The sequence below is a fragment of the Aspergillus vadensis genome (genome assembly GCF_003184925.1).
Source record: "Aspergillus vadensis CBS 113365 unplaced genomic scaffold BO88scaffold_10, whole genome shotgun sequence".
NCBI classification, from domain to species: domain Eukaryota; kingdom Fungi; phylum Ascomycota; class Eurotiomycetes; order Eurotiales; family Aspergillaceae; genus Aspergillus; species Aspergillus vadensis.
The window spans coordinates 505,876-531,544 of record NW_020292048.1 but is presented as its reverse complement, the minus strand read 5'-3'; the positions used below and the strand labels follow the sequence as shown (position 1 = coordinate 531,544).

At 49.8% G+C, this 25,669-nt stretch overlaps 10 protein-coding genes and 1 non-coding gene across 11 annotated transcripts; 8 read left to right on the top strand and 3 right to left on the bottom strand.

Annotated features, from left to right (window-relative positions):
• Positions 1–357: 357 nt before the first annotated feature.
• BO88DRAFT_461985 (carbon-nitrogen hydrolase family protein) lies at positions 358–1,941 on the bottom strand (the record flags this gene model as incomplete). The annotated part of the gene is made up of 5 exons (XM_025711204.1): positions 1,500–1,941; positions 957–1,447; positions 681–893; positions 584–628; positions 358–531 (listed from the first exon to the last, which is right to left on the bottom strand). Exons 1-5 carry the CDS (start codon positions 1,645–1,647, stop codon positions 358–360), a joined length of 1,071 nt encoding a protein of 356 aa, XP_025563351.1. The 5' UTR covers positions 1,648–1,941.
• On the top strand, positions 1,664–2,011 carry BO88DRAFT_36037 (uncharacterized protein). Its single transcript, XM_025703848.1, has one exon. It carries the CDS (start codon positions 1,751–1,753, stop codon positions 1,946–1,948), a length of 198 nt encoding a protein of 65 aa, XP_025563350.1. The 5' UTR covers positions 1,664–1,750; the 3' UTR covers positions 1,949–2,011.
• Positions 2,012–4,166: 2,155 nt separating this feature from the next.
• Positions 4,167–5,082, bottom strand: BO88DRAFT_461983 (LysM peptidoglycan-binding domain-containing protein; the record flags this gene model as incomplete). Its single annotated transcript, XM_025711203.1, has 1 exon — positions 4,167–5,082. The coding sequence occupies exon 1, from the start codon at positions 4,872–4,874 to the stop codon at positions 4,167–4,169; it is 708 nt and encodes a 235-aa protein (XP_025563349.1). The 5' UTR covers positions 4,875–5,082.
• Positions 5,083–7,671: 2,589 nt separating this feature from the next.
• BO88DRAFT_t144 lies at positions 7,672–7,743 on the top strand. Its single transcript has one exon. It is a non-coding gene; the product is annotated as a tRNA-Glu (tRNA).
• A 357-nt stretch (positions 7,744–8,100) lies between these two features.
• On the top strand, positions 8,101–9,349 carry BO88DRAFT_339481 (zinc-dependent alcohol dehydrogenase; the record flags this gene model as incomplete). The annotated part of the gene is made up of 4 exons (XM_025703029.1): positions 8,101–8,386; positions 8,466–8,565; positions 8,627–8,810; positions 8,873–9,349. The coding sequence occupies 4 exons, from the start codon at positions 8,101–8,103 to the stop codon at positions 9,347–9,349; spliced, it is 1,047 nt and encodes a 348-aa protein (XP_025563348.1).
• Positions 9,350–10,566: 1,217 nt separating this feature from the next.
• BO88DRAFT_443565 (glycoside hydrolase family 11 protein) lies at positions 10,567–11,582 on the top strand. The gene is made up of 2 exons (XM_025710036.1): positions 10,567–11,063; positions 11,120–11,582. The coding sequence occupies exons 1-2, from the start codon at positions 10,798–10,800 to the stop codon at positions 11,547–11,549; spliced, it is 696 nt and encodes a 231-aa protein (XP_025563347.1). The 5' UTR covers positions 10,567–10,797; the 3' UTR covers positions 11,550–11,582.
• A 1,022-nt stretch (positions 11,583–12,604) lies between these two features.
• On the top strand, positions 12,605–14,769 carry BO88DRAFT_387710 (sugar porter family MFS transporter). The gene is made up of 5 exons (XM_025704827.1): positions 12,605–12,825; positions 12,891–13,278; positions 13,342–13,721; positions 13,958–14,389; positions 14,463–14,769. The coding sequence occupies exons 1-5, from the start codon at positions 12,729–12,731 to the stop codon at positions 14,714–14,716; spliced, it is 1,551 nt and encodes a 516-aa protein (XP_025563346.1). The 5' UTR covers positions 12,605–12,728; the 3' UTR covers positions 14,717–14,769.
• A 369-nt stretch (positions 14,770–15,138) lies between these two features.
• BO88DRAFT_487679 (uncharacterized protein) lies at positions 15,139–15,659 on the bottom strand (the record flags this gene model as incomplete). Its single annotated transcript, XM_025712561.1, has 3 exons — positions 15,139–15,252; positions 15,347–15,462; positions 15,545–15,659. The coding sequence occupies 3 exons, from the start codon at positions 15,657–15,659 to the stop codon at positions 15,139–15,141; spliced, it is 345 nt and encodes a 114-aa protein (XP_025563345.1).
• Positions 15,660–17,345: 1,686 nt separating this feature from the next.
• BO88DRAFT_35807 (protoglobin family protein) lies at positions 17,346–18,887 on the top strand. The gene is made up of 3 exons (XM_025703779.1): positions 17,346–17,788; positions 17,909–18,179; positions 18,232–18,887. The coding sequence occupies exons 1-3, from the start codon at positions 17,671–17,673 to the stop codon at positions 18,782–18,784; spliced, it is 942 nt and encodes a 313-aa protein (XP_025563344.1). The 5' UTR covers positions 17,346–17,670; the 3' UTR covers positions 18,785–18,887.
• A 1,376-nt stretch (positions 18,888–20,263) lies between these two features.
• On the top strand, positions 20,264–22,011 carry BO88DRAFT_404562 (exopolygalacturonase A). The gene is made up of 4 exons (XM_025706658.1): positions 20,264–21,167; positions 21,216–21,268; positions 21,313–21,435; positions 21,482–22,011. Exons 1-4 carry the CDS (start codon positions 20,310–20,312, stop codon positions 21,762–21,764), a joined length of 1,317 nt encoding a protein of 438 aa, XP_025563343.1. The 5' UTR covers positions 20,264–20,309; the 3' UTR covers positions 21,765–22,011.
• A 409-nt stretch (positions 22,012–22,420) lies between these two features.
• Positions 22,421–23,991, top strand: BO88DRAFT_404561 (uncharacterized protein). The gene has a single exon (XM_025706657.1). It carries the CDS (start codon positions 22,660–22,662, stop codon positions 23,602–23,604), a length of 945 nt encoding a protein of 314 aa, XP_025563342.1. The 5' UTR covers positions 22,421–22,659; the 3' UTR covers positions 23,605–23,991.
• Positions 23,992–25,669: the final 1,678 nt, after the last annotated feature.

Genomic DNA, 25,669 nt, shown 5'->3' with positions numbered 1-25,669 from the left:
GCGCCACTGTCCACATTGTCACCGTCTATAGCCGTGAGGTGTCGGTGTGGTATACCTACATCTACATTTTCTACTGTGACCAACGTGATATACCAACATTCAACTGAAGAAGACGAAATGAAGAGATGCTGAAAGAATGGAAAATACGAAGAAAGAAGGAAGCGAAGGCTTTTTGTTTTACGTTGTCAACCCGAAAAAGGAGCCTAGTAAGCAAATGTGTGCGTTCATTCAAACAAATTTAATGTACAAGTCGATATTTCAACAATATCTCGTTATTAGAGCCTATCTGGTTTGGCACGGGACGGAGCGGAGAGGAACAAGGCTGGTTTTCAATGAACCGACACATCGGGTGTGACTCTAGTTCTCCGAATCCACGGTGTTCGCGATGTCCAAGGGAGTAGAAAGCCCAACTCGGTCGACAGTGCGGGTATACTCAACCCCTCCATTCACGCGGTCTTCCCGGACGACGAGGTCCTTTCGGTTGGTGTCGACCAGCAAGCGGATGAGGTCGGGACGCATGTAGTGGCCGCCCTGGGTGGAACAGTTAGCAAGATGTAAGGAATGCATCCGGAGGATCACTTACAAAGTCAGCCAGGGACTTGGAGAGATGGCATTCATCCAGGTCAATCTGTAAAAATGTGAGCATTCTGCACGTCAGTCGAAAGGGGAAAGTAACTCACATCAACAAACAGGAGTCCTTCGAAGTCCTTGTCAGGGTGAGGAACAAGGTTCTGGCCGTCGGGGCCGAAAATGCGACCGTGACCGTTGTAAATGTGGGGATCCTCCAGGTCCTTGCCAGGGGGGGTGTTCAACTTGATGCCTTCGGCGGTGATCGTTTGCCAGGGCGCCAAGGTGTACGTGCCGGTTTCGATGGCATAGGCGGGGGTGACAAGCTGCGCAGTCTTCATCAGCCCTCAGACATCAAAACAAAGAAGGATTTTCAGAGGAGAACTTACGTCCGCATTGGCCTCCGCCACGTTGGTGAAGGGGTCCGGGTACTTCAAGGTCTCCTTACCAGGGTAGAGTGGCCAGGCAGCAACGTGGACCTGTTCGCCCAAAGAGGCTGCATACGCCTTCATGAAGGGGTTCATGTTCTCCCAGCAGTTGAGGTGGCCGACGCGGCCGATGTCAGTCTGGATGACCGACTCGGTGGTGTCACCGGTGCCGTCGCCAAACACCAAGCGCTCGACATGAGTGGCTCTGATCTTACGGCGGTGGTTGAGGATATCACCGGACGGGGAGATCATGACCTGAGTGGTGTACAGACTGGCCAAGTCCACCTCCGAGTAGCCCAAAGACACGTAGATCTTGTTGGCGCGGGCTGCGTTGCGGATCCGGCGCATCTCGTCCGAGTCGGACGGAAGGCTGTTCTCGCGATACTTCTTCAGAAGAGGCAGGCTCTCCTGGTAGTTGACCTTCCACATCCAGTAGGGATATCCAGGGATCCCTGTTCTAGCGTTAGCTAAAAGTCTCTGATACATTCAGGTGGGAGGCCTTACAAAGCTCGGGGAAGGCAATGAACTTGCATCCGGCCTTGCCAGCCTCGTCAATCCAGTGGATGGTCCGGCGGACTGATTCCTCCAGGTTGAACCAGCCAGGCTCAGCATTGACTGCTGCGGCCTTGTACTTCTTCAGGACGGGAGCCATGGTTTGATGAGTTAAGTAGTTTTGCTAGGAGAGATGTTGTTGAGATGATAGATGCTGTTGTAGATGATGGGAGTGATTCGGATGAGAAGTCGTCTCTCTTTATATGTTCCACTGTCACATCGTGAAATGTCTCCAACAGCGAGTCTCCCATTGTCCTGATCATTTGATTCGGGAGTCACGGAGCACGGTGTCTGCTTTCTTCTCTCCCAACATTGTATGCCATCAACAAGTGCACACGGGGCACTGTTTGAAATATCGTCCCATCGTGCCGGGGTTTGGCACGCTGATAAGGTGGGCTTGAGCGTTGCAGATGTGGAGGAGACGTGAGGAGTACTGCATAAGGCGACAAGCCAAGCCCCTCATAAGCTCCGATGATAGCACAATTCAAGCTGCGGGCCAAGCAAGTGGATTCACGGAAAATAGCTCCTAACGGTTGATCTGCCGTGTCCCCCAGATCCCGTCAACATGACATCTCGGATGAGAACGGAACCTGGGATCTGATAGTACTGTCCGCCTCATATCCGGGATAAGCTCGGTTTTCAGATAGCCCATGCGGGGATGGCCCACCGATGTTACGGCGTAGCAGCAAACCCCGGGCCGCTGCGTGGAGACCTGCAAAGTCCGGACTTGATCACGCCACAATGATGGCATAACAAATTTCTCGGAGAGCTCAGAGATGGCTTCTTCAAATTGTCTATTTGTACACAGTGGATACTTTACTTTGGAATAATGTCTAGACATGATGCCACTCCGGATTACCGAATGCTGGTAAAATCCAGGCTACAGACCACTGGATGCGTGGCTTGCAACTCCGGAATTTTGCAATCCGGCAATTTCTAGCAGCGCATGTTGGTCCTTCCTCATAGTTCTGATACCTCAAAACTGGGCCTAGAACCTTTGCAAAGGGAATATACTATTACCGACCATGGCCTTGCAGAACTTGGCCCTTCCTGCACTCAGTGTACAGTTCTTGCCTAGCAGCTTATCTATATACCTCGATGGCGAGCACACAAATGCTTCGATCTCCATGGTCATTTCCTCCGTATTAGATTTCCAAAATACTACATCGATGATCCCAGGTGACCCGATGAACAAGATCTTTGAACTCACATGACCAGCTAACCTTGTCTGGTTATCTTTTGCAACAATTGCACCTAAGGAATAAACTCTATCAGAACTCAATTCATTCCCAAGATACACCCATTTACGCCGTCGGAGCCAGAATTGATGGTATCCCGAGCCGACAAGTACAGGATGCTCTGGAAAGGAGCAGGGAGCAGAAAATACTAAAGTTATTGAGCAACCATCCTCTTTGCATCTACACAATAAATTACATTAGCCCAGATCTTCCACATCCGCATTACACATGCGATGGACAGTTCCCAGGCCGCGTGGAAGACTACACACTACTCATGTACTTGATGTTGGCGCTTCCCCCTTGCAAAATATCTAGTAGACTTCAAGTATCCTCAACTGGAAGTCGGGATGGGCTGACTACAGACTAGACTGTTACCGTGTCGGGGAGGGTAGGTCTAATACCGTTCTTCTGCATTTTGGTACGGAAAGCCGCTGTTCCTCTAGCAATAGATGGCCACTGGATATCGTCTTTAAACAGGTACAAAGATATGAAACGCATTACTGGTACGACCTATCCGGCAGTACTTAGCACTAGGGCTGGTGGTGCTATGTATTGTCTTGTCCGCTCTTACCTCAAAACCCACTCGACCAAAATGCGTCTGGATAGGCGTCAAGCTATGTCTCTTATTAGTTTTCCATCAATGGTGAAGGTACCCCTTCGGACAATCTCTACAAGATTTTCACTGGCTGGATTGTGATGTCGATGATGATGATTGCGATGAGGAGGTCCATAAGGGTGATATTGATGCGACATCGAACGCCACTCGAGGTGATGGATCCAAGGGCTTGGGGAAATGGATATAGATACAGAACGAGGAGCTCATCTCGTCGCTTGATCACTAGCACGAGTATTCCTGGTCCATCAATGAGTTAGATATATTACTGTAGCAGTGTCTGGGTGGATAAGTGGCTGTTCCTAGGTTTGATTTAAAGATCGATTAATTCGTGACGAGGAACAGGACTTAAAGTAGACTCGTCAATGTTCTGGCTTAGTCTTACCAACCGGAAGTTATGGGAAGTTAGGCCTTTAAACTTTGGGTAATCAGTAAACCCGACCGGAATTACGAAAGTCCCTTCTTAGCTCTGAAATTCGTATATTGATTCAACCGTGTGATTCGGCTGAAGAGACAAGCAATGGTCAGTCACGAGGAAGACGGCTACACTCTTGGCCCGCAAGGCATTATTCAGCTGATAACTATATTATTTAAGAAAAACATGCTTCCCTTCCGGGTTTCTTTCGCCATATTTCAATTCTGTGCATCTGTTCCACTCCTGCAGTCCACAACACGTCCCATTCCTCCACGCAAGGCAGCACATCACCAGTATAAATCATAAAAGACATAATACTAAAGACACATCCCCCGCATGGCCTCCATAGGAAACTAATCAAGGGTGGTCATGTTGTTCGACAATGCCGTGCAGTTGATCGGGAGGTTGATCGGAGGGTACATGCCCTCAGGTGAGAAAGCCAGACTGCTGTAGTTGTACGTCGGGCTCATCATCATGATCTGGCCCACTGTAGTGCCGTACTTCTCTGCAAGGTCCTTGTACACACCCCATTTGAAGACGTAAGGCTGGATGACACACTGACTAGGATCGCACTGAGGCACCTTGATGAACTGGCCAACATCCAACTCCGCCGTCGGGGAAGTAGGATTGGTTAGAGTCTCATTTGCAGGCCCATCCACGTGCATCAGTGATTCCACCGTGATGTTGAGTCGGCGGGCAATCACTTCGTAGGTGTCTCCCCGAACGGTGTAGTAGAGACGAGGTCCGCCGTAGATACAGGTGCGGGTAGCATTGATGTTTGGCAAGAGACAGGATGTATTGTCTGGCTCGCACACCTCGGGAGGGATGATGAAGTACTCGCCCACATTGGGAACAATAGTTACATCCGCCATGAGGTTTTGGCGGCCGATGTCACAAACACCGCGATTGGTGGCACGTGCAACATCAAAGACTGTTGTGCCATCCACCGTGATATAATAATTATAAGTGGTCGTGTTCAGGGCTGATGTGTTGCAAGCTGCTGCTGCAACAGCCACTGATACAAGCGAGAGAGCCAAAAGCGATTGACTGAAAGCCTTCATCTTGACCGGGTATGTGGTGGACTCAATCAGGAAATGAGGGACACAGAGAAAGAGAGACAGATGCTGAGGATGAAGGACGTCGCTGGATGATCTCAATAGCAAGGAGAGGACATGTCGTTTCTTATATAGCTCAGAAACCAGGAACTCGGACACGGCTGCTCGGAGGTAAGGATCTACAAAAGCTGCGTCGTTGGGCAATCACTTTTCCGACTCGCAGCGAAGAGATTGAGTTGCGCGGCTTCTATCCGTCTCTCTGCGGCCCAGAGACGGCTCTCTGTTGATGTTACTCGCCAGGAAGTTCGCTGGACTGATCACCAGTGGAGCCGAGGTCTCAATCTCTTCTGCAATGTAGATGATTTCCTTATCAATTACATGCTGATGAGCGTCTGGCTTCTCAGTGGACAATACCTCCTGACACCCCACATGGGACCTTTTTTCCTTGCGACCTCCGGAGCCAGGGACCGCATATCATCTTCCCAAATAAGCGATGTCTCCGATATGTGAAATCAACTCGTCACTTGCAATAGGTGGACTTAACCAGTTATTTCCCGCTGGATGTTATTGGGCCCTCAACGCGGACGCTAGGGAGGGTGCTGTGGGGGTGGGGAGCGGTGGATCTAGGTCAAGACGGAGTCTGCAGCGACGCACAGATGACCGATCTAGCCTCTTGATCATGCTCAGACCCCCGAATGGCAGAATCAAATCAATTATGATGCGTAGAATAGTATGCATGAGAAAGTAAAGCGGATTTCGGAGCTAACTACTCGGTGGTAATGCTATGTCAGAGGGGGGGGGGGACTGGTTTGGTGGCGCATGGTTATGGTATTGTATGGAGCATATTGCGGTAACTGTCTCATCCTCTTCGTCAGACTCTTTTTTCAGCACGGGAGACCTAGAAATAAGGTTGTTTAGCCACATCTTCCGAACTAGACTATAGATCCCGGCAACCCTGGGGAAGCCGTGAATTTGAGCCACTGATCGCCTTGCCAAGTTCTAGTAGTGGGCTCTGGTTACTCAATACTTATCTTTGATGTAACATCGCAAAGCAGTGACAACTCTGGGCAGTTTGTTGCCTGGTCAGAATGTGTCTTTTTTTTTGTCTGGTACCTGAAGTTGGGACGCCGATATCGCGCTTACCCGATTGGGGTCGGGTTTGCGAAAGCTCCACCGGCCACACGTCTTGGTTAACGGACCGTGCATGAGTTTGTCTAAACAACCAAACACAGTAAATAATCGACATAATGTTTGCAGACGGGCTATATGGTACCCGCCAGTGGGGGTTGGTGAGGGGAAATTCTCTTTACTGACCGCATTCTCCCTATATGCCGCCTCTGCATGAGACCCTTTCTCACAATAAGTTGTTCGAACTGCAACCCTCCACAATGTCTTTGCGGCATGTATTCGGGTAGCGTATATGCACTTGAAGGTAGCGAGTTATACGTGGTGGTGGCTCGGCTATCGCTTCTCAGAACGATCGAATTCACTCGTACGTTGTTTGGCTCGACTTGCAGGTAGTAGCTAATCAACGTATCATTGTGAGTTCTATTGGGGCGCCAAGACATATGAGGTATTAACAAGCGATAATGAGGTGTTCATGCGAGTGCTTTTCCCCATATGCCATGTACATGCCGCCTTCTATACCTGCATAGCTTCCATGTCCATCTGCCCGACGTCCTGCCCACGATTGAGATTATTCCCCGCATCCTTTACTCGTCATTTCTGCCGGGATATAGGCCGCTAACATGCGTATTGCTGCAATGCCCTCGTATTCCTGCAGCACATGGCCGGAGATGCTTCGAGAATCCATGATTCGCATGCATGTCCACCTATCAACAACCAGTGGTAACCACGCGATGGGAATACCGGATTGAACATATGTGTCTCCCCGGACTCTGTCTCATCAGATGACCCAACAGATGATCTTTGTAGCACTTTGTGGCCATTGTGGTTGGATAGTCTGGAGCATTGCGAGATGTCTTGTAGACTCGGCCTACCGACGGTTAGTGCTAGGATGGTGCAGTAGTGTCGGTGTATGTATCCTAAGCGAATTAACCCCATGCTTTGCTGCATGGGATTCAGTCTGTGTGCCTGCATACCCCCGGGCGTCTATATGCAGGTGAAGGATCGCACGGCATTCCAAAGAGTTAGACTGATTGAGTCCGTTTGGAGATCGAACTAGGAGAGGAATGACGCGTCCATGCAGGTCAATTTCCACATGGACTACTTGGATGTGTCATCCGCTCGGCCAGCATTTTACCCGGAAGTGGGAGGCACACCATGCGCCCCCCGGGGGAAGGCTCTTCGCAATGAAAGTGCCACATGACCGCCATTTCTGGATGTAATGAATGAAGTACCCGATGTTCCTGCCCGCCCTGGGGGGGAGTAGCTTATGCTTCAACATTGTGCATATTTCCACTACTCGAGCGGAGATAATCAATCTTCTAGTTAGTATGTGATAGTGTGGTATTTTGCCATTGTCACCGTAGTATGGCATGGATGAAATGGTAAGTAATTAATGCCTCATTTGGCGGTCGATATATATTTCATTCGGGAGACCGCTGTGGGTAACCCCAATGTCTTGACTGCAACATTAAGACGAGAATTAGAAAAAGATTTTTCCAAAAGCTTCGATGGAAGAAAGCCATACCGAAATTGGAATTAACTCACTGATCTTACTCATGCAACGACAAGCCCGGAAATTCATGTTGCAGACATCAAAACCAACAATTTGACAGATGAGATGAGACAATAGCAAAGGCCTTATAATGTCAAAAAGTATTCCAGATATACAACAAGATCCGATATGGTGTAGTGGCTAACATCGCCGTCTCTCACACGGCAGCCGGGGGTTCGATTCCCCCTATCGGAGCTCAATCATTTCTTTTTCTTTTTTCACCTTCGCAATCACCTTGTGGTACTAAAGTCCTTCTTTCGTTTTCTTTTCGTTGCATTTATTTATTTATCTATTTATTGCTCTTGCACATAGCCCTTAATCCAACAACATCCTCCCATCTCTGATTTTCCCCCAAACTCCACTGCCGAGGATGTTCTTGGCTTGTTAGATACGCGACGGGTTACCCCAAATTGGGGAACGACGGATTGATTGGTAAGATGATGTCAATAAATCCCTTGGCTACCCTCCATTCAGCATCTATATCAATTAAGAATTTCATTCATATACCAGTACTTAGTTTACAGACACTGGTTAGCCCCTTTGCTGATCAACATGGTATCGAAAACAATGAAAGCGATCCAAATCCAAAAATACAACGAGCCATACCATGTGTCCGAGGTGCCTGTCCCTCACCCAAAGCCACATCAAGTATTAGTACGCATCAAGGCTGCTGGGCTCTGTCATACCGATTTGATGGCTCTAAACGGTGAATTTGGAACTCGGTTACCGTTTATTGGATCGCATGAGCCGGCGGGGATCATCGAGCAAATTGGCTCTCAGGTTACAGGTTTCCAGAAAGGCGACCGGGTCGGCTGCATCAATTTCGACAGTGTCTGTGGTAAGTACGGCTGGGGTTGGTAGATGTCGTCGTCCAGTGGCAGCAATGTTAAGGTAGCTTTTATTGGTGTGGAATGTAGGAAAATGTCCGGACTGTAAAGCTGGTCGTCCTATCTATTGCGATGCCCCGATGATGAAGGGCATCACTGCTGATGGAGCGTGGGCCGAATACATGGTTGCGTGAGTAGTGCTACTTGAATCCTTCGATAATAAGTATTCTCCTGTCTAATTCTGCATGCAGGGATGCTCGATTTATAGTGAAAATACCAGATGATATGGAATTCAAAGTGGCAGCACCTCTGATGTGCGCTGGGATTAGCATCTACGGCGGCATAGTCCGAGCCAATGTGCCCCAAGGCGGCTCTATTGGCATTGTCGGGATTGGAGGTTTAGGTCATATTGGTACCCAGGTTGCTAAGTGCATGGTAAGACAACAAATAGATTGAAGTCAAGTCAGAGAGATACAGATGATAACGACCTTGAACAGGGCTACAAGGTAGCGGCAATCGATGTCAAGCAGTCAGCTCTGGATGCAGTGGCATCCTACGAGCACAAGCCTGACGTCTCCATCCTGGCCATAAATCCAGTGGAAGAGTCCCAAGAGAAGATTAATAAGGCTGTAGCTGGCGACTATCCAGGCCTTGATGCGACCGTCTTAGCCACGGATCATCCGTCGGCCTTCGAATTAGCGGCTGCCCTTACACGGAAGCACGGTACGATGGTCCTGCTTGGTCAGCCCGAAAAGGGGATAACCATGTCATACCACACGGTCATTTACAAGGACATCACGTTGGTAGGCTCCTTAATTGCCGACACAGCTGATGCGCAGGCGTTCATTCAGTTGTTCCACGAGAACAAGCTGCACGTGGAAGTCAAGGAGTGGAAGCTGGAGCAGGCAGAGCAGATGAGGCAGGAGTACTTGACCGGAAAGTCGAATGGCAAGAATGTCATTGTTATCGACTGACTGGCCCCGAATTTCTAAGCTGAATCATGCTAGAAGATACTAGTTTGGACGCCGATTTAGCGTCTTCTGCGTCATAGTCGCTGTGGGACCAAGTATATTAGCTAGCAGGAAGGCGTCGGATGTGAGGAAGTAGCAGATGCTTAAAATAGCCACTACTACCATCTGTCGGGATAAGACTGATATCGTGACGTTCCTGCCAATATCGTAGGATTGGTGTCCCAAAACAATCAAGACGAATGGCTTGCATAGATCCCATGAAAACTCATCTTCAGCAATCGCAATGATGGATGCAACCGCAGCGAGAACCACGAGGGACCGTACACTATTCTGCAGATGTGCCTATACACAGAGCTTCTCCCTGGCAACAAGGATCTGGCCAAAAGCCCCGTCCTCTTGGGCAGGGGACTTCAATATGCCCCTGGATGGATGCTGCGCGCACTACCGACACGCTAATCGGTAGGAGGCTAGGAGCATCCGAATGGAAGCTCCAGAGTGGTAGCTATTTTGCCCCGGTGAACTTATAGGCTACTAAGATTCTTAGACCCACAACTGATACAGTCTCGATTCCTTGGTTGTGCCCGATAGAACTCTTCCCTTTTCCTCAAGATGACAGGCATAGTCATTACTTCACATCGACCTAATGGTGTCACTGCATCAGCGATAGACGAACACCGCCTTGTTCAATCGCTGATACAAAGTCATGCGATAAGTACGATTGTCGCTCATCCGATATTGGATTCACAACGTTGGTTTTCTGTACAAAACCTCTCGGCTGCATCAACGGCGGAGCGGCTTTTACCGAGACTCTTGATGAACCCATTTCTTTGCATATCTTGGCTATGATCACCCAGGGGCTTCAGCATTCAGACCGTGAAGAACAAGAAAGGCGCTAAGGCGATATTGTTGCTAAAAAAGGCGTTCATTAGCAGGGTTGGTGGAGGTGTGTGGTGTGCGAGAGGAGTCCAACGACGCCGGCAATATCGGCGGATCTTCTTGCTGGGGAAAACGGCCGAGTCCACTTTCCACACGAGGCCCAATTATTCCTCCTGTCAGCACCTTTCATTATGTCTGCATGACTCAATGGGCGTCGGTGAGTGGTCGATGCTGAGGGCTGGCTCGGTCGGAGCGCCGAAAAGAAAAACTGGGTGGGAGTGGCACCCACTTTTAATCTGAAACACCACGGCCTTGAATAAGATTGTCCAGGCACACCACCAGGGGCCCAGGACAGCCGGTTTAATCAACTACAGAACGATGAGTGTCACACTACCCTGCTCAGGCTTGAGCTCGATTGGATTTTAGCTGGAGCATCGCACTGGAGAAAAGCTGCTGTTCGCCTTCATATAAGGACGGTCGCGGAACCAGTTTCCTGCATTGCAACCCATGCTCTTTTCCCGACCGTTTCCATTGCGCACTGAAAATTAATCGTCACTCTTTATAAGTACCTCATCATGGTCGCCTACTCGTCTCTTCTCCTCGCTCTTTCGGCTGCCTCGAGCGCCGTCGCTCTCCCCAACGGCAAGGCCCTGCTGGACATGGCCAAGCGCAGCCTTACTTCTTCCGCGGAAGGCGAGAGCAACGGCTACTTCTACTCCTTCTGGACCAACGGTGAGGGCGACGTGACCTACACCAACGGCGACGGTGGTGAATATACCGTTGAGTGGACCGACTGTGGTGACTTCGTGGCCGGCAAGGGTTGGAACCCTGGCAGTGCTCAGTAAGGACATCCCCACAGCTGTTCTGGGATTATATGGGTGTTAATCATTTCTTTAGAACCGTTACCTACAGCGGATCATGGGAAACCAACGCCAATGCCTACCTGTCCGTCTACGGTTGGACCACCTCTCCCCTGGTCGAATTCTACATCGTCGACAAGTACGGTGACTACGACCCCTCCTCTGGCCTGACCGAGCTCGGAACCGTCGACAGCGACGATGGAACCTACAAGATCTACCAGACCACCCGTGAGAATGCCGACTCGGTTGAGGGCACTGCCACCTTCAAGCAGTACTGGTCCGTGCGCACTGAGGGCCGGATCGGTGGAACTGTCACCACCCAGAACCACTTCGATGCCTGGGAGAACCTTGGTCTGGAGCTTGGTACCTTCAACTACATGATTGTCGCCACTGAGGGATACGAGAGCAGCGGGTCTGCCACCATCACCGTTGATGCCTCTTCTGACAGTACTGAGGAGAGCTGCTAAACGCTCTTCTGAAGTGACTACTTTTGTCTTCTGTATATAATCAGTCTCGATCGGGTTTCACTTCTTGACCGAACTCATAATACCATTGTCACATCTGGTGTGGACACCTAGGCCGCAACATTGTTCTTCGACATTCACTTGCGTATTATCTTACCTGCTATAGGCATTAGGCGACACCTTTATTGCAGCGACAAGAACTGCCGAGGTGAGAGAGACACGAGAAGCAGTTTTAGGTAATAGCGCTGAAGTTACTCCAAGCACGCTACTGTAAGGCTCTCTTGGCTTTCGGCAACACTGCTACTGTCATGGACGACCAGCAAGTGTCAAGCCGGACCGGAAAAAGAGAGTGGAGCGTCGTTTGAGTGCTTGAAGTCACGGAGCAGGTCCGAGAGCTATAGCCTTATGATCCTGATATTTAGAGCTCAAGACCCCCAGGCTCCTTCTACTGGCGATTCTGAACCCTGAGAGCCCGAAAGACTGACTGGCGCCATTGTTGACGGCCATCTTAAACAGGTAAACCAAAACACATCGTTCGAGGACAATACAACACCGTAGCCAGCACAGCTACCACTACGGTCTTTTACTATCTCTCTGAATGGCTTTATTGTAGCGACTCTACCCCTAAAAAGCCACTGCCATATTGAACAAAGCTACTACGAGGCCCCTAGATCCTGGTCCCTGCTGCTTCACTGATATGCGATTACGTCCAGCATACTCCCTGACCCATCCCTAGTTTGCATATGTCATAACCATGGTTGATAGCTCTACTCCTTGAACTACCGGTACCCTCCTCCGGTGGAGAGTCATGAACATCCAGCGGTGAAGGCCCATTCAAGCATCTCCGATTAGTCAGGGAACCCTTTTCCCACGGGGTACCCCGCAATTCGGCACGATGATCCCCCGACCACGCCTAACCATCAGGGCCAATCAAGACCCGGCCAGCCATCGGTAATGTCGGCCCAGCCGGACTAGACGTGCCCTGCTCGGGACAATCCATGGCGAGTTGCTGGCAGCTGGACTGCAGGAGCTTCCCGTCCTGGCTTCGGGTGTATTAGCCCGACTGTTGTCCAGCGAGATCCAAATGCTTAATTGAGCTTGTCCTGTCCTTTCTCTCATCCCTTTTCCGTCCAGTTCTATCCATCCGGGTATGTACTAGAATCATCCTCGACGACGGTCAAGATGCGTCTTTGGAAACATGACTTTCGGGGCAGGGCCCTGATCATTGCTATCACTATGGCCTCTTGCCAGGCCTTTCTCTTGCTAGGTTTTGACCAAGGTTAGTTTTTTTCTCACAGTTTCCTGGATAGGGATTGATGGGGGCTAACAATATGGGGTTCATAGGTGTCATGTCCGGCATTGTGGGCGCGGATAATCGTTTCGCGCGCGACTTCAACAACCCCGACGCAGCGATGCAGGGCAATATCACCGGTCTGTACGATATCGGCTGCGTGGTCGGGTCCATCATCTGCTACTTCATCGGTGAGAGAATGGGTCGACGTACCATGCTGATGATGGGCGGGTTCATCATGATCATCGGGACCGTCATCCTCGCTTCCTCCTATACAATAGCACAGCTGCTGGTCGGCCGAATCGTTACCGGGCTGGGTAATGGAATGAACTCTTCCACTGCCCCGGTCTATCAGAGTGAATGTTCTCCAGCAGCATACCGTGGTACCCTGCTCACGCTGCAGGGGACTGTGACTATCCTGGGCGTGGTGATCGCCTACTGGTGAGACTGTCCTATGCCCCCCTTATACATACCCATAAACTAACGGAGAGTAAATCTGCATAGGATGGATTACGGCACCAGCTTTACTGATTCCTCATATGAATGGCGCCTCCCCCTCGCCTTCCAGGCCGTCTTCGCTATATGCCTCATCTTGCAGGTGGTCGGTCTTCCCGAAAGTCCTCGTTGGCTGGTCCAACACGACCGACACGATGAAGCCCGCGCTGTGGTTGCTGCCATCGAAGATACTACCATCGACGATGCAAACGTCATCAAGACCATCATGGACATTCAGTTCGTGCTGGAGGAGGAACAAAAGGACGGTCCGTTCCGCGTCAAGGAGCTATTCACCTGGGGCGAGGTACAGAACCTCCGACGTCTATTTATCACCATCACCATTGAATTAGGGCAACAATTCACTGGGAGCAATATGATAAATTATTATTGTTGGAATATGATGTAGTATCTTGTAATGTAAGGCAATCTTGTTATTGCTGTTGAATCTAACTAACTAAATACTAAGGATTTCTCTCTGCTTTTATATCTTTGGAGTCTCTTGCCAAGGCTTGTAATTCTGGGGGATTCCAAGCTAGTACAGGAAGATACCACTACTGCAATTTAGGCAAGTTCCAGGGCCTTTCCTGATTCCTGGAGTTTTCCAGTATCATTTACGTTTTATCAGCATCACGTGATCTTCTGTTCTTCAATTATGGTCCTGTCATGTTCCAAGAAACCATGAATATGAGTCGGAATTTGTCGCTTATCCTCGGCGGCGCTATGCAATGCACCTACCTGGTTGGCTCGGCAATTCCGGTGTTTCTGATGGACCGGTACGGCCGGCGTACCCTGCTAATGGTATGCTCAGCGGGTTTGTGTCTGTGCTTCGTTATGGTATCGATCCTGCTCTCACTGGACCGTGAGGACTGTGCCTACGGAGCCACCGTCTTCATCTTCATCTTCCAGATCTTCTACGGCGTCGGCTGGCTACCCGTCCCGTGGTTCTACCCGGCCGAGCTGAACACAACGCGGGTACGGACGCGAATGCAGGCCATTGCATCCGGCTGGAACTGGATGGCTGTGTTTGCCGTGGTGAAGATCACTCCGATTGCATTTGGTAAGTTTTGCTTGCTTGCTTGCTGCGGTTGACAAACCTCGTGACAAACAATACTGACATATGATACGTGTAGACAACATCGGCTGGCGCACCTTTGTTATCTTTGCGGTATTGAACGCCGTCTTCATCCCCATGGTGTACTTCTTCTACCCGGAGACCAAGGGCCTCGAGCTCGAGGATATCCCCTTGCTTTTCCACAAGGGTGGAATCACCGGAGGTGTGTTTACCTCGAAGGGTGGACGCACTGTCACACCGGGGCAGCATGCGCTGGAAGCCCGCGTCGACCAGAAGGTCGAGGGCACGGTGCAGCAAGTAGAGCATGCATAGAAGTATTATCTGTTTATCTTTTGGGTTTCTAGATCTCGGTTTTATAATGTCGGACTATCTGTCTACAATGAAGGAATGAATCACGTCATGTCATTATTTCTCGATAGAGTAGATGATCATAGTCATACAATCGGCTAACTAGTTGCCGCCGGATAGATAGATAGATAGAAATAGAAAGCGAACGAACGACATAAAGATCAGCACGAGCGATCGACACAGTAATACGCACACCCATAAATAGACAAGGAAAAAGAAACCCACTCACCAATTTTAAAATAACAAGACAGTCTGTTTCACCTTACCGAAATGAAGAACAGAACAGCTCAAACACAACAATCTCAGTACGTAGTCATAAATCATAACCATACCCATACCAATACCCATCCATAACCCTATCGGACATTATGATCAACTCCCTGATCTCACATCTCATCCAACTTCGGCGGCTCTTCCTCCCCTAAATCCTTATCTAGATCCCGAGTAGTCGTCCGCTGCTGCTTCTGCTGGATATTGATATCGCCACGGTCGGCTTTAACCTGTTGTGCGCGGTGCCTTAGCCAATTCTCATAACCAACCCACTTACTTTACCTTACCCTGACGAACGAAGGGTAGAAGGGGAGATAAACGCACCGAGGTCTCACTAGAAGTAGCATGGATCTCTTCCCAGTGGCCCATTTCCTTTTCTGGCTTTTTGACGAGACTGGGAGTATCCTCCAAGTTGTCTGGGTAGGAAGGAGGGATGAAGACTGAGATAGTTAGTTCCTATCCTTTCTTCTTCTTTGATGGTGAAAAGGATAAGAGGTGGTGGGATGTGGGTGGCAAACGTACACTCCTCACCCTTGGTGCTATGTACATCAGGCGGATGGTAGTAGCACACGCGGGCGGAATAGGCCGGACGAAGGACGAGAGGACGACTGAGAGTGGAAGCTCGTCTGAGGATCATTGTTGGTAGATTTTGATTTGATTGATTTGTCGATCAGTTAGTGGGTTGAGTTGAGTTGGAGTAGATGAATTCGTGATGGATGCGTAGGATGGCGTCTGGACTTAGTAGTAGTAAATTGATGGGTGGAAAGGACGGGAAGAAATAGCGTGGGGATGGCAGGTAGGATTAATTGTGACAGACAGCAAGAGAGTTTGGGTCGTGATGTCAGAGCCACTTTTGACACTTGCTGGTTTGAGTTTCAGGCGTGTGACAGGTCACGTTTCAGTCCCGTGCCTAGTTATCATTTGGACGTGAGACTGACATCTCGCTTCGGCCGAATAATGTGTCGATCGTTTGATATTTGTTGAACTTTCGTTATCTATTCGATCCAGTGTATACATCACCTCTCCCCCTCCCCTTCTGGTATCTATAAACCACAAGATATTGAGTCAGGCTTAATCAATTAGATTAAGATTCATCTATCAACTGATTAAAGCTTATTTACCAAAAACCCCGGTCAATCTAATCAGGTCCGCTCCCCATCGTTCCCCCTTTTGAGGTTCGTGATGAGTCTCATTGGTGTCAAGGGTGGAAGAATAAGGTGGCGGAGACAACGAAAAAAAGGGATGTGACTCCACTATCGTCGCCTCGTATCGGACTGCGGGCCTGTCTTAAAAAACTAGTGAGGACCTTAAAAGGGGTTCACGGGCTTTGCTCGAGTCCAAACTCATTACTATTAGTAGTTCCTTCGGAGCTCAAGACCATTTAGAGATAATCCCCTGTCTGGGATAAATGAAGGATGAGGATGCAGGTGACTGATCGGAGACCTTGATATGCTTTCTGCAATCCAGTGGGGTAGAGTTTGGGGTACTACATGCCTGCTTGGGCAATGCCCGATAACAGATGACGATAGCATAATTCAACAAAGCGATCTGGTTGCCGGGAATTACCTAGCATGGTCTAGATAGATGAGGCTGTTAGTGGTTCCCCTATCTTTTTTTTTCTTCTGGAAAGGACCACCAACCACCAACCACCAACCACCATCAACGGGCGCCATCCGCACAGAAAGTCGGTGTGTTGACCGGAAAAGACCAAGCACGCTTCTTCGTTATTCCGCTAGTTGACGTCTTTCCGTGGTTCCCGACCTCCCCAATGAATTTCCAGACCCAAAATGATGAGTGTCTTGTGTCCTGCAGAAAGGTGCGCAGTCCGGTGTTCCAGGTCGTCTGAGGATCATGCAACCATCGCTTAACGCTCGCCTCGACGACTTGTCATTGGAATCTGCAAGGCTTTGCCCGTCCATTTTTTTGGTTGACGGCAAACTGGCGGGACGGCGCTCCACAATTCTCCATCGTGGACGGGCGAAGCGTAATCTCCCCATCAATTGCCGACCACGAACCAATTGAATACCGGTCTGGAAAATTTTTGACACACTAGGGCCATTTTAGGCATCAGCTGCGGGAATGCATCGAGCTTGTAGCATTGTGACGTGAGATGAGGTTCGGCGGCCATCGTTGAGGGCTGATCAGCACAATTACAAGCATCGGCTAGAAGATGGCTAGCTAAACCTTCATTGCGTTGATCGGCCGCTGCCAAGTCACTCATAGGTCTGACAGCTGCTATGGATGGAGACCAAGCAGGTCTCAGGTTGATGTCGACCCCTCCTAAGTCTCGGCTCGTGGGGATAGCAAGGACGGGGTGGAGTGGTCGATCAGTATTAAGGAGACCGCAGGGAGAAGGGGCGATTACTATTGAGCAATCGATGACAGACGAAGCGGAGCCGAAAATTCCTACTGATCACTTCAGCCGCCCCACTGATTCGCTGTCGTTATTTCCCAATTCATGGCCTGAGGGGTCGCAATCTGCAACATGTCAGGTTTTTTTTTGAATCGGGCATGGCAGGGTATATACTTGTTCGACCGTGTGTCGGGGGGCCAGTTTCTTTGGAAGAACATTTCAATGACTCCCCTGCCCACCTCCGCCGGTTCTCTTCTCTTCCTTCAGCTCCAGTGTCTTCACCCCAGCTTGCACCATGTCTGAACCCGGCTACCATGCAGAAAACCACCCAAGGCACGTCGATCGCAAAGCCCTGTACACCGATCTAGAGGCCCGGATCGATTATTTGCAAAGATTCCTTGACTTTAATGCCGGTTGGTGCCCCCCAGCGTCCCCGGTCTTCCCCACAAGGCTGTTTATGTTCATTCAATACTTTTCCGCGGAAGATGATTCTCCGCGGCAACACCGCATCAACTAACTCGGGATCAATACAGACGATGTCGCAACTCTTGTCCGGGGTGCCAAATATGTCAAGGCCCTAGCTCCTACCGTGGTGGATAAGGTGTATGTGAAACTTCTAGAGTTTGACATCACGGCGCGTGTCTTCCGCACTCGGAACACTGCGATAGAAGAAGAACCAGACGACTATCCTACCCTCAATAGCCCAGCAGTTCAGCGTCGCCGTCAATTTCTTCGCTGGTATATGACGAAATTATGTTCCGATCCAACCAAGCCTGAATTCTGGAGATACTTGAACCAAGTCGGGTATGCAAACTTCCCCCTTGTATGGGCTCACGTTACTAACCGGCTATGTCAGACGCATGCACTATGGGAAGGAACGGCTGCACTCGTTGAATGTCGAGTACATTCATATCGGCGCCTGCCTTGGCTTCATCCAAGACATCGTCATGGAGGCAGTTCTAACATACGAAAAGCTCACGCTGCCGTTCCGGATAGCACTAGTCCGAGCTCTGGGCAAGGTGATATGGATTCAGAACGATCTCTTTGCGAGATGGCGTCTTCATGACGGGGAAGAGTTCGAAGAAGAGATTGAGACTTCACACAAGCAACAAGAAGCCGCTCCCCAAGTCACACCTAAGCCCAGCTCGACATACTTGCGGGCCGATGGATCGTCTTGCGTGAAGACTTCAACAGCCAGCTCGACATCCTCTTCCGAATTTGCCAGTCTCTTTTCGGAAACGTCATCGCTCGAGACCACTCCATCTCCACCCACCATTTCAGCCCCCACGCAATATGCGCAACGGTCGGCGTGTCCGTTCTCTAACGGCCCCAAGCAAGGCGTCGAGACCAAGGTCTGGTCTAGCGCATGGAATTCCGGATCCGTCGGATCTGGCGGCACTCGGCGCTAGCCCGAGGGCGACACTTCTTTGCTAATATGATACGTGTAATGATAATATCTGTTGATCGGACGAGATAGATTGGGCGTGTGTTTCATTCTGTTTGTTATACCCACAAGGATCTGGCTTGCGGACAGTTGATCAAGAGCGAAATAAATGATTTTTGATGCATACAATTGTGCAATTCTTCGCATGGGGCGTTTTGAGTGCCGTGCCTACTAGACTATGGATAGGGATGACGTGAGCATCAGAGCGTTGAGGCTAGAATTGGGGGCGGGGCCCGGTGAATGATGATGGCAGCAGGTCTGAATAAACACTAATTGCTGACTCGACCCATTAGAAGTGGACCCTGTCTGTGCCATTGTCGATGTAGCTGAGAAAATCAAGTCCGATATTGTGGCTTTGCATCGGATTGAAGCAGAAGGAATCGATAGTAGTAGCCCCAAGCTAATAGCTGCTCCGGCCGCGGCCGCCGAAACTGATTTGATACACCTAGACTCACAGAATTCGCCCAAGGTACTTGATGCCGAGGCGACCGCGGTAGAATTGCAAACACTGTGTTCTCGTCGCTGGAATAGGTTGCCGGCGCGGTTCGGGAAGCACTTTTGGGTGATCCCCCAATGATCCTCGGGTCGTTGTTGTAGCTGAAGAGCCATCATCTGCTCAGCCAGATGTTCGAGGATAGGCGTGGCCTGCTGGGCTCTGCACCGCCGAGCGGACGCAAACGGCTGCTGTTAATGTGACTTTACAATAGCCGATTTCTCGCAGCACTTCACACCAGAATGTTTAATGATGGTGTCCGACCGTGTGGAGTGTTTATTGCTCGCTGTGGGAACCTCAATATGTGAATCAATGCCTGTATGATGTAAGTACTGAGAGGTCATGACTGACGATACACCGACCGGAGTACCTGTTCTTATGGATGTGCTCGGGACGAGAAGGTGTCAAAACTCATCCTCGGTATGAATTACACCGTGCAGGGTTCTCAAAGTGTAAATGATCAGCATTCCTGCATGTCATCCAATCTGTAAGAACTTAGTCAAGGAAGTTTGGCACTTTCCATCCCTTGGCATACATCTGCCGGCGTGTCTCCTCTTTACCTGCCTGGTGCTTGAACGAGGAATGTTGACAGATGAACCGCTCCAGGAACTCCAAAGCCACCTGTCCGAAGAAGTTTCTCCTGACATGGCTGCGGGTCTGTGGATGAGCAGCTTTACAATGGTGATATACTCGATATGATGCCCGCGATTTCCGTCTGCGTGGCTGCTCGATCGCTGTCATTAAATGCCGGAGCAAATCCGATCTCAAACCCTGCTTGCTGTCTTCGAGCGTTGCTTGACTCTTCAGCCTGGACAAATCACGTCGTATTGTGCCTCCGCATGGGTGCCGATCCTCCTTGCATCCCCTCCCAATAACCACGGCATTTAGGCTCAATCTGCAAACGGCGCGGAAATAAAAACCCGTCATTGGGAATGTCCAGCAAAAACCTGGGCCGCACCCATCACGGGTTTCAGGACAAGCCAGGAAACAAACCAAGATGGTGATTCTGTCAGCTAGTGGTCTTGCCATTTTTGCAGGCTTGAGTCTTGCTACTTCGGCTGTACCTTCTCTCCAGAAGAATGGCACCACCTGCACCGTTATTCCTTTAGGAAACGGGCGAGATGACGTCCCCAACATCCTCTCGGCAGTTGACCAATGTGGTCAGACCTCTGGAGGGAGAATTGTCCTCCCAGCGCCGTATACCTACCGAATTAACCAGCGGATGACGACTCACCTGACCGATTCTCGACTTGAGATCGGTGGTACGCTTCTCTTCAGCGACAACATCGATTACTGGGTGAACAACTCCTATCGGGTGGACTTTCAGAACCAGTCAAGTGCCTGGCGTATCACGGGCCATGACTATGTTGTGGATGGAGGTCCTCATCAAGGTGGAGTTGATGGGAATGGGCAGCTGTGGTATACTTGGGCCAAGGGAGGTAGCAATGTCTTTGGACGACCGATGCCAGTGCATGTGTTCCAGTCGACGCGAGCGACCCTTCGTAACCTGGCGATCCGACAGCCCCAGTTCTGGGCCGTTCTTGTCGATTCCTCTTCGCATATCAACCTTGATAATTTCTACGTGAATGCCACAAACCATGACTTCTCGGTGAGCCCAGAGGGCGAGTGGGTGCAGAATACGGACGGGATCGACACGTATCGGTCCGACCATATCACCATCACCAACTGGGTATACCAAGGTGGAGATGACGCGGTGGCCTTTAAGGGGAATTCTACGAACATCCATGTGGAGAATGTCACGGTTTATGGCGGGCCGGGCATTGCTTTTGGTTCGCTGGGACAATACCCCGACCGGACGGATATTGTGGAGAATGTGACTGTTCGGAATGTTCAAGTAAGCGAAGCCCGGCGATAACGGTGAGATTCGCACTGACAAGTATAGGTACAACCGTCCTTCCAACGGGCGATGAATTCTGGAGTCTACTTCAAGAGCTGGTAGGTGCCAAGTCCCTCAATGCGATAGGTAGCTGATCGATCAGGATTGGGGTCAACTATGGCGTTCCTCCAAACGGTGGTGGCGGCGGCCATGGATACGTGCGCAACGTGACAGTCGAGAACCTTCGACTCAAGGACGTCCAATTGCCTGTGTATATTGACACTTGGTAAGAGTGATACCACAGTATTAGCATGCTTGGCTAACTCAGGCAGTCTGAGCTACCTCTTCAGCGAAAACATCACGCAGTACTGTGACACATCGACGTATGAATTCAATGATCTACATTTCAAGAATATTAGCGGAAATGGACCCGCAACGGTGACGGACTATCCTGGGAAGAACATTAGCTTCGCCGTGTCTTTGCTTTGTTCCGAAAAGGCACCGTGTACGGACCTCACCTTCCGGGACATCCACATCACGCTTCCCGCGAACTATACTGGCGAAAATGTACTGTGCGAGAATGCAGAGGTGGAGGGACTCCGATGCAATTCATGAGCTGAAGAATGAGACCCATCATGTCCAATGGGAGAAGTCAGGTGCATGTCTCAGACAACCAGTTGTTCGCTTGCCATAGGTAAAGATGCTGTGGGGTAGTTTTCCACCAGTCGACATGTAATCAGCGAGCTACAAACGTTTCCCGTTATTGTTTGGCAATCTGGGGATGGGACCTCGCTCGTATCGAACCCCATTAGATAATCGTGGCGCAGGGGTGGTCCCGGTGTGTATAGACTAGTGGTTAGTATTCTTTCTTTGATCCGATAAAGTTGGATTCCAATAGTTCGGATGTTCTTGTACCCAATAAGAACTTTCAGACTCCGATTTAGGTTTATACTAATAAGACTTCCATCTGCTGAGGCGTCTAACCTGGTCGATGGTTCCATAAAGCACCATGGACAAACGGGCCAAGACTGGATTGTAGGACGATCGGAGCTTCCAGACTGCTACTATAGGATCCACAGCATCGTAGAGCCGCGGGCGTGCCCTTATAATTAACTTCGTAGTCATTTCCGATCAGGTATCCGTGCGAAACTGACTGGCAGGCCTAGAAGGGTCGTGCACGTCAGAGGCGGACATTAAGGTTTCCGCAGCCCGCATGAACCAAGCTTCCACTCGCAGTCCTCGGAGGCACCTCTCTCAGAATAAACCCTTCACGCCTGTCCAACTCTTCTCTCCTGTCTTCTCTCAGTGACGCTTTGGCCTCGGTACTGCGCAGAAAAGTCTGGCAGGAATGGAGGTCTCGGCGCAGTTGCAACCACTCGGCCAGTTTTAGAACTTCCGTCGGCACCTCTTCTCCTTTCATTCCTTTGAAGGCCTTATATGGTCGCTTTTGACACCAGCACCACGTTCGGTATGAGACTCTTTGGCCGATGCGACCGACCTCGGGACTAGGATGTCGCAGGAGGTCGGTATCGACGCAGATGGCGGCGATTTCTCATCGCTGACCTCGAAAGACCCGATCCAGAAATATGTCATCTCCGCCTTTGCGGCCATTACCTTCTACAATTCGATAGAGCTCGTGGTGCTTTGTTTCACGACTTTCAACAGATATCATGGGTGTTATTTCTGGAGTTTACTCGTCACCTCGGCCAGCCTCATCCCTCACTGCGTGGGATACCTGCTCTTTATCTTCTCGTCCATTTCTCCTTATGTGCCAGTGTCTTTGATTATACCTACCTGGATTAGCATAGTTACTGGCCACTCCCTCGTCCTTTGGTCGCGATTGCACCTCCTCGTACATTCGCAGAAGTTGCTGCAGGGCCTCTTGTACATGATTATCATCGACTGCATCGTCCTCCAAATCCCAACAACAGTCCTGTTGTATGGATCACTATCAGGTACTCCCCACTTCGCCAGGGGTTACGACATCATGGAGCGGATTCAGCTTGTCATCTTTTGCGTCCAAGAGTTTATCTTATCCGGTATATATGTGTGGGAAACCATCAAGATGCTGCGCCTTCGTCCCGAGAGGCCACGGTTCATTATCCTCACTCAATTGCTTGTTATCAATGTGATCATCCTCATTCTGGACGTGGCAGTCGTCGCCATAGAGTACGCCGGATATTATGCGCTGCAGGTCATGTTCAAACCTGTCGCGTATAGCGTCAAGCTGAAGTTGGAATATGCTATTCTGGGCCGGCTGGTCCAGATTGCTCAAGGAGCCAGTTCCGATCCGGATCCATTATCCCCAGGCTCTCGCGGATTCAATATCACGGCATCCGGGTTTGACGATTCAGGCAGTAATAATGGAGGTGTCACAGTCGTCCGACAGGTAAACTCGGGACCGTTGGTCAGGCGATGGTCTGGACAGACACATGACAGCGTCGGTTATTGTTAGGAAGGTCCCAGCTCGATGTGTTGATAAAATCGCTGACTCGCTGGGACCAGTTCGAAAACACCCCTCGGAAGTCCACAAGCCGATTTGTTGACTGGAAATAGTCACATGAGATGGCCTATGAAGGCTGGACTCACGGCATCGACCATCGCACCACTTACAATGCCCGAGAATTGCTTCAATTCAAACACAGCCGCTTGACGCGATGGTCCAACCCCGACCACGGACTTATACGCGACCCAACTTTTTATAATGGTCAGGTGGATGGTTCCCCACAATGGTACTCGAGTGCCTCGCTTCCAGGCTTGTGAAGGGTCAGCGGGGTGTTATAAAAGCATATACAGCATACACATATTTGGACGAAATGAGGTCACCCCCTCCAGAGGCCCATTACTTCGAACTAAATACTCATCATAGAACTTAATAGAATAACTTCAAAAAAAGAAGAAACTCTACATCGAATATCTTTGAATGATGGTTCTTTTTGAACGCTTTGATGTGGTAGTCATAGGAAAGCTTGAGCATTCGCACTTTTGTCTATCTGGATAGCAGGGAGTCATAGATGCAGCCTTGGTGCCTGACAAGGTGTAGGAGTAAACGTTGCAGCATTCCAGGACTTTCCAGACGCAGACTACCACGCTACTTGGCTGTCCTTTCTTGTTTCATCACGTTTTCCACAAATGCAACGTTGATCACGCTGTAGTCATTCATTGATACAGTTATTAAGGTATGGCGTTCAGTCAAGGTTTCAAGTCTAGTACTTCAACTTCCAATCATGAATGACAATATGCCTTTCCACCTCGCATCTTGTTCCTTACCATTAGCTCGAGAATCTCCGATCGCGCCTCTATAGCCATGTGTAGCCAGCTCCAACTTCAAGCGTTACGGTGAAAGAACCACGACCTGGTGTCGAGGTATGCCCAGACGGGGATTATTGGGGTAAGTGGAATAAGTATTGGAGGTCATTGTTAGACTTATTCTAAGTTTTGCAGATGCCCCGCAATTACGATCGGTGGGTCCATTGTCTTTCGAGGGCATTCATTGCTTTAACAGACGATTGTCTAATATGCCACCTAGACTAGCAGATTTGTGCCAAATTAACCTACTGTATGATAATTTCCTTACAGTTGGTGCTATGACTTTCCCAAAGAATCAGATCCCACTCTAGCCTTACAACGCTTCAACAAAGTACGCAATCTGCACAATAGTGCATATGGAACTAAGTGGCAGGTTTGTAGGTTTCACAACTCCTGGTAGCTAGCACGTTTGCCGGATGTGGGCCGTGGGGCAAATGCGTGAATGACCCAATAACAAGCCTCACAACCATCTTATGCACTGTCAACCGGAATATGACGGCCTACGTTGGGGCTTACTACAAGCAACATTCCTTTGTCTCTGAGTCTCCAATGCCTCCAGGCAAATAGCTATGGGAAAAAACGCATTGATGGACCAAGGCCCCTGCGAATAAAAACGCAGACCCAGAGCCTGATCCATGGGGTAAGCCATCTAGGAGTTGATGTCTTAGTAACATCTGAGTAATTAGTGTTTCGTCTCCAACTCGTGTCGCCTGTTCCAGTCTAGGATGGCTCACAGCGCAAATTGTTCCCAAGTTTCTGGTGCATCTGGAATTGAACGATTGCGGAAGTGCTTCCGCAAGCATGCTATATTTCTGACACTTATTCTTCGGACAAGTCTGACATTGCTTGAACCACCCCAAGTTCAGCCAAATGACATCTTTGTGTAACATCCACACTAGGAAAACATGGCTTTGATGGCTCTTCATAGAGGCGATTTGACTTCGTATCTCGGGTGCTCGGAGAGAAAGAGCTATGTCTGTGTATAACCACAAGGTCATTGACAGCCTAATGCAGGCTTCTGCTTCATTGTCTGGCTCATGTCTACAAAATGAAGAATGTCATCTGACGGGTGATGATGTGTTGATACTCTCGCTCTCTTGCGGTCTAAGCACGTAATGCAGGTTCTAGATGCGTCCGCCATTCGATTCAAGACGCATCGAGCTCAACCAGAGTTGGGCTGGGGGTATTCTTTCAAAGCTGGACATTAGGCC

What these genes read in the sequence shown, in the direction of transcription:
- BO88DRAFT_36037 (XM_025703848.1), top strand. Translation starts at nt 1,751, where the DNA reads ATGTTCCACTGTCACATCGTGAAATGTCTCCAACAGCGAGTCTCCCAT.
- BO88DRAFT_443565 (XM_025710036.1), top strand. Translation starts at nt 10,798, where the DNA reads ATGGTCGCCTACTCGTCTCTTCTCCTCGCTCTTTCGGCTGCCTCGAGC. An exon ending in TGGAACCCTGGCAGTGCTCA is followed by an intron (nt 11,064 to 11,119) that starts GTAAGGACATCC and finishes TCATTTCTTTAG; the next exon opens with AACCGTTACCTACAGCGGAT.
- BO88DRAFT_387710 (XM_025704827.1), top strand. Translation starts at nt 12,729, where the DNA reads ATGCGTCTTTGGAAACATGACTTTCGGGGCAGGGCCCTGATCATTGCT. An exon ending in CTTGCTAGGTTTTGACCAAG is followed by an intron (nt 12,826 to 12,890) that starts GTTAGTTTTTTT and finishes TGGGGTTCATAG; the next exon opens with GTGTCATGTCCGGCATTGTG. An exon ending in GATCACTCCGATTGCATTTG is followed by an intron (nt 14,390 to 14,462) that starts GTAAGTTTTGCT and finishes TGATACGTGTAG; the next exon opens with ACAACATCGGCTGGCGCACC.
- BO88DRAFT_35807 (XM_025703779.1), top strand. Translation starts at nt 17,671, where the DNA reads ATGTCTGAACCCGGCTACCATGCAGAAAACCACCCAAGGCACGTCGAT. An exon ending in ATTCCTTGACTTTAATGCCG is followed by an intron (nt 17,789 to 17,908) that starts GTTGGTGCCCCC and finishes GGATCAATACAG; the next exon opens with ACGATGTCGCAACTCTTGTC. An exon ending in AGATACTTGAACCAAGTCGG is followed by an intron (nt 18,180 to 18,231) that starts GTATGCAAACTT and finishes CGGCTATGTCAG; the next exon opens with ACGCATGCACTATGGGAAGG.
- BO88DRAFT_404562 (XM_025706658.1), top strand. Translation starts at nt 20,310, where the DNA reads ATGGTGATTCTGTCAGCTAGTGGTCTTGCCATTTTTGCAGGCTTGAGT. An exon ending in TGACTGTTCGGAATGTTCAA is followed by an intron (nt 21,168 to 21,215) that starts GTAAGCGAAGCC and finishes TGACAAGTATAG; the next exon opens with GTACAACCGTCCTTCCAACG. An exon ending in CCTGTGTATATTGACACTTG is followed by an intron (nt 21,436 to 21,481) that starts GTAAGAGTGATA and finishes TAACTCAGGCAG; the next exon opens with TCTGAGCTACCTCTTCAGCG.
- BO88DRAFT_404561 (XM_025706657.1), top strand. Translation starts at nt 22,660, where the DNA reads ATGTCGCAGGAGGTCGGTATCGACGCAGATGGCGGCGATTTCTCATCG.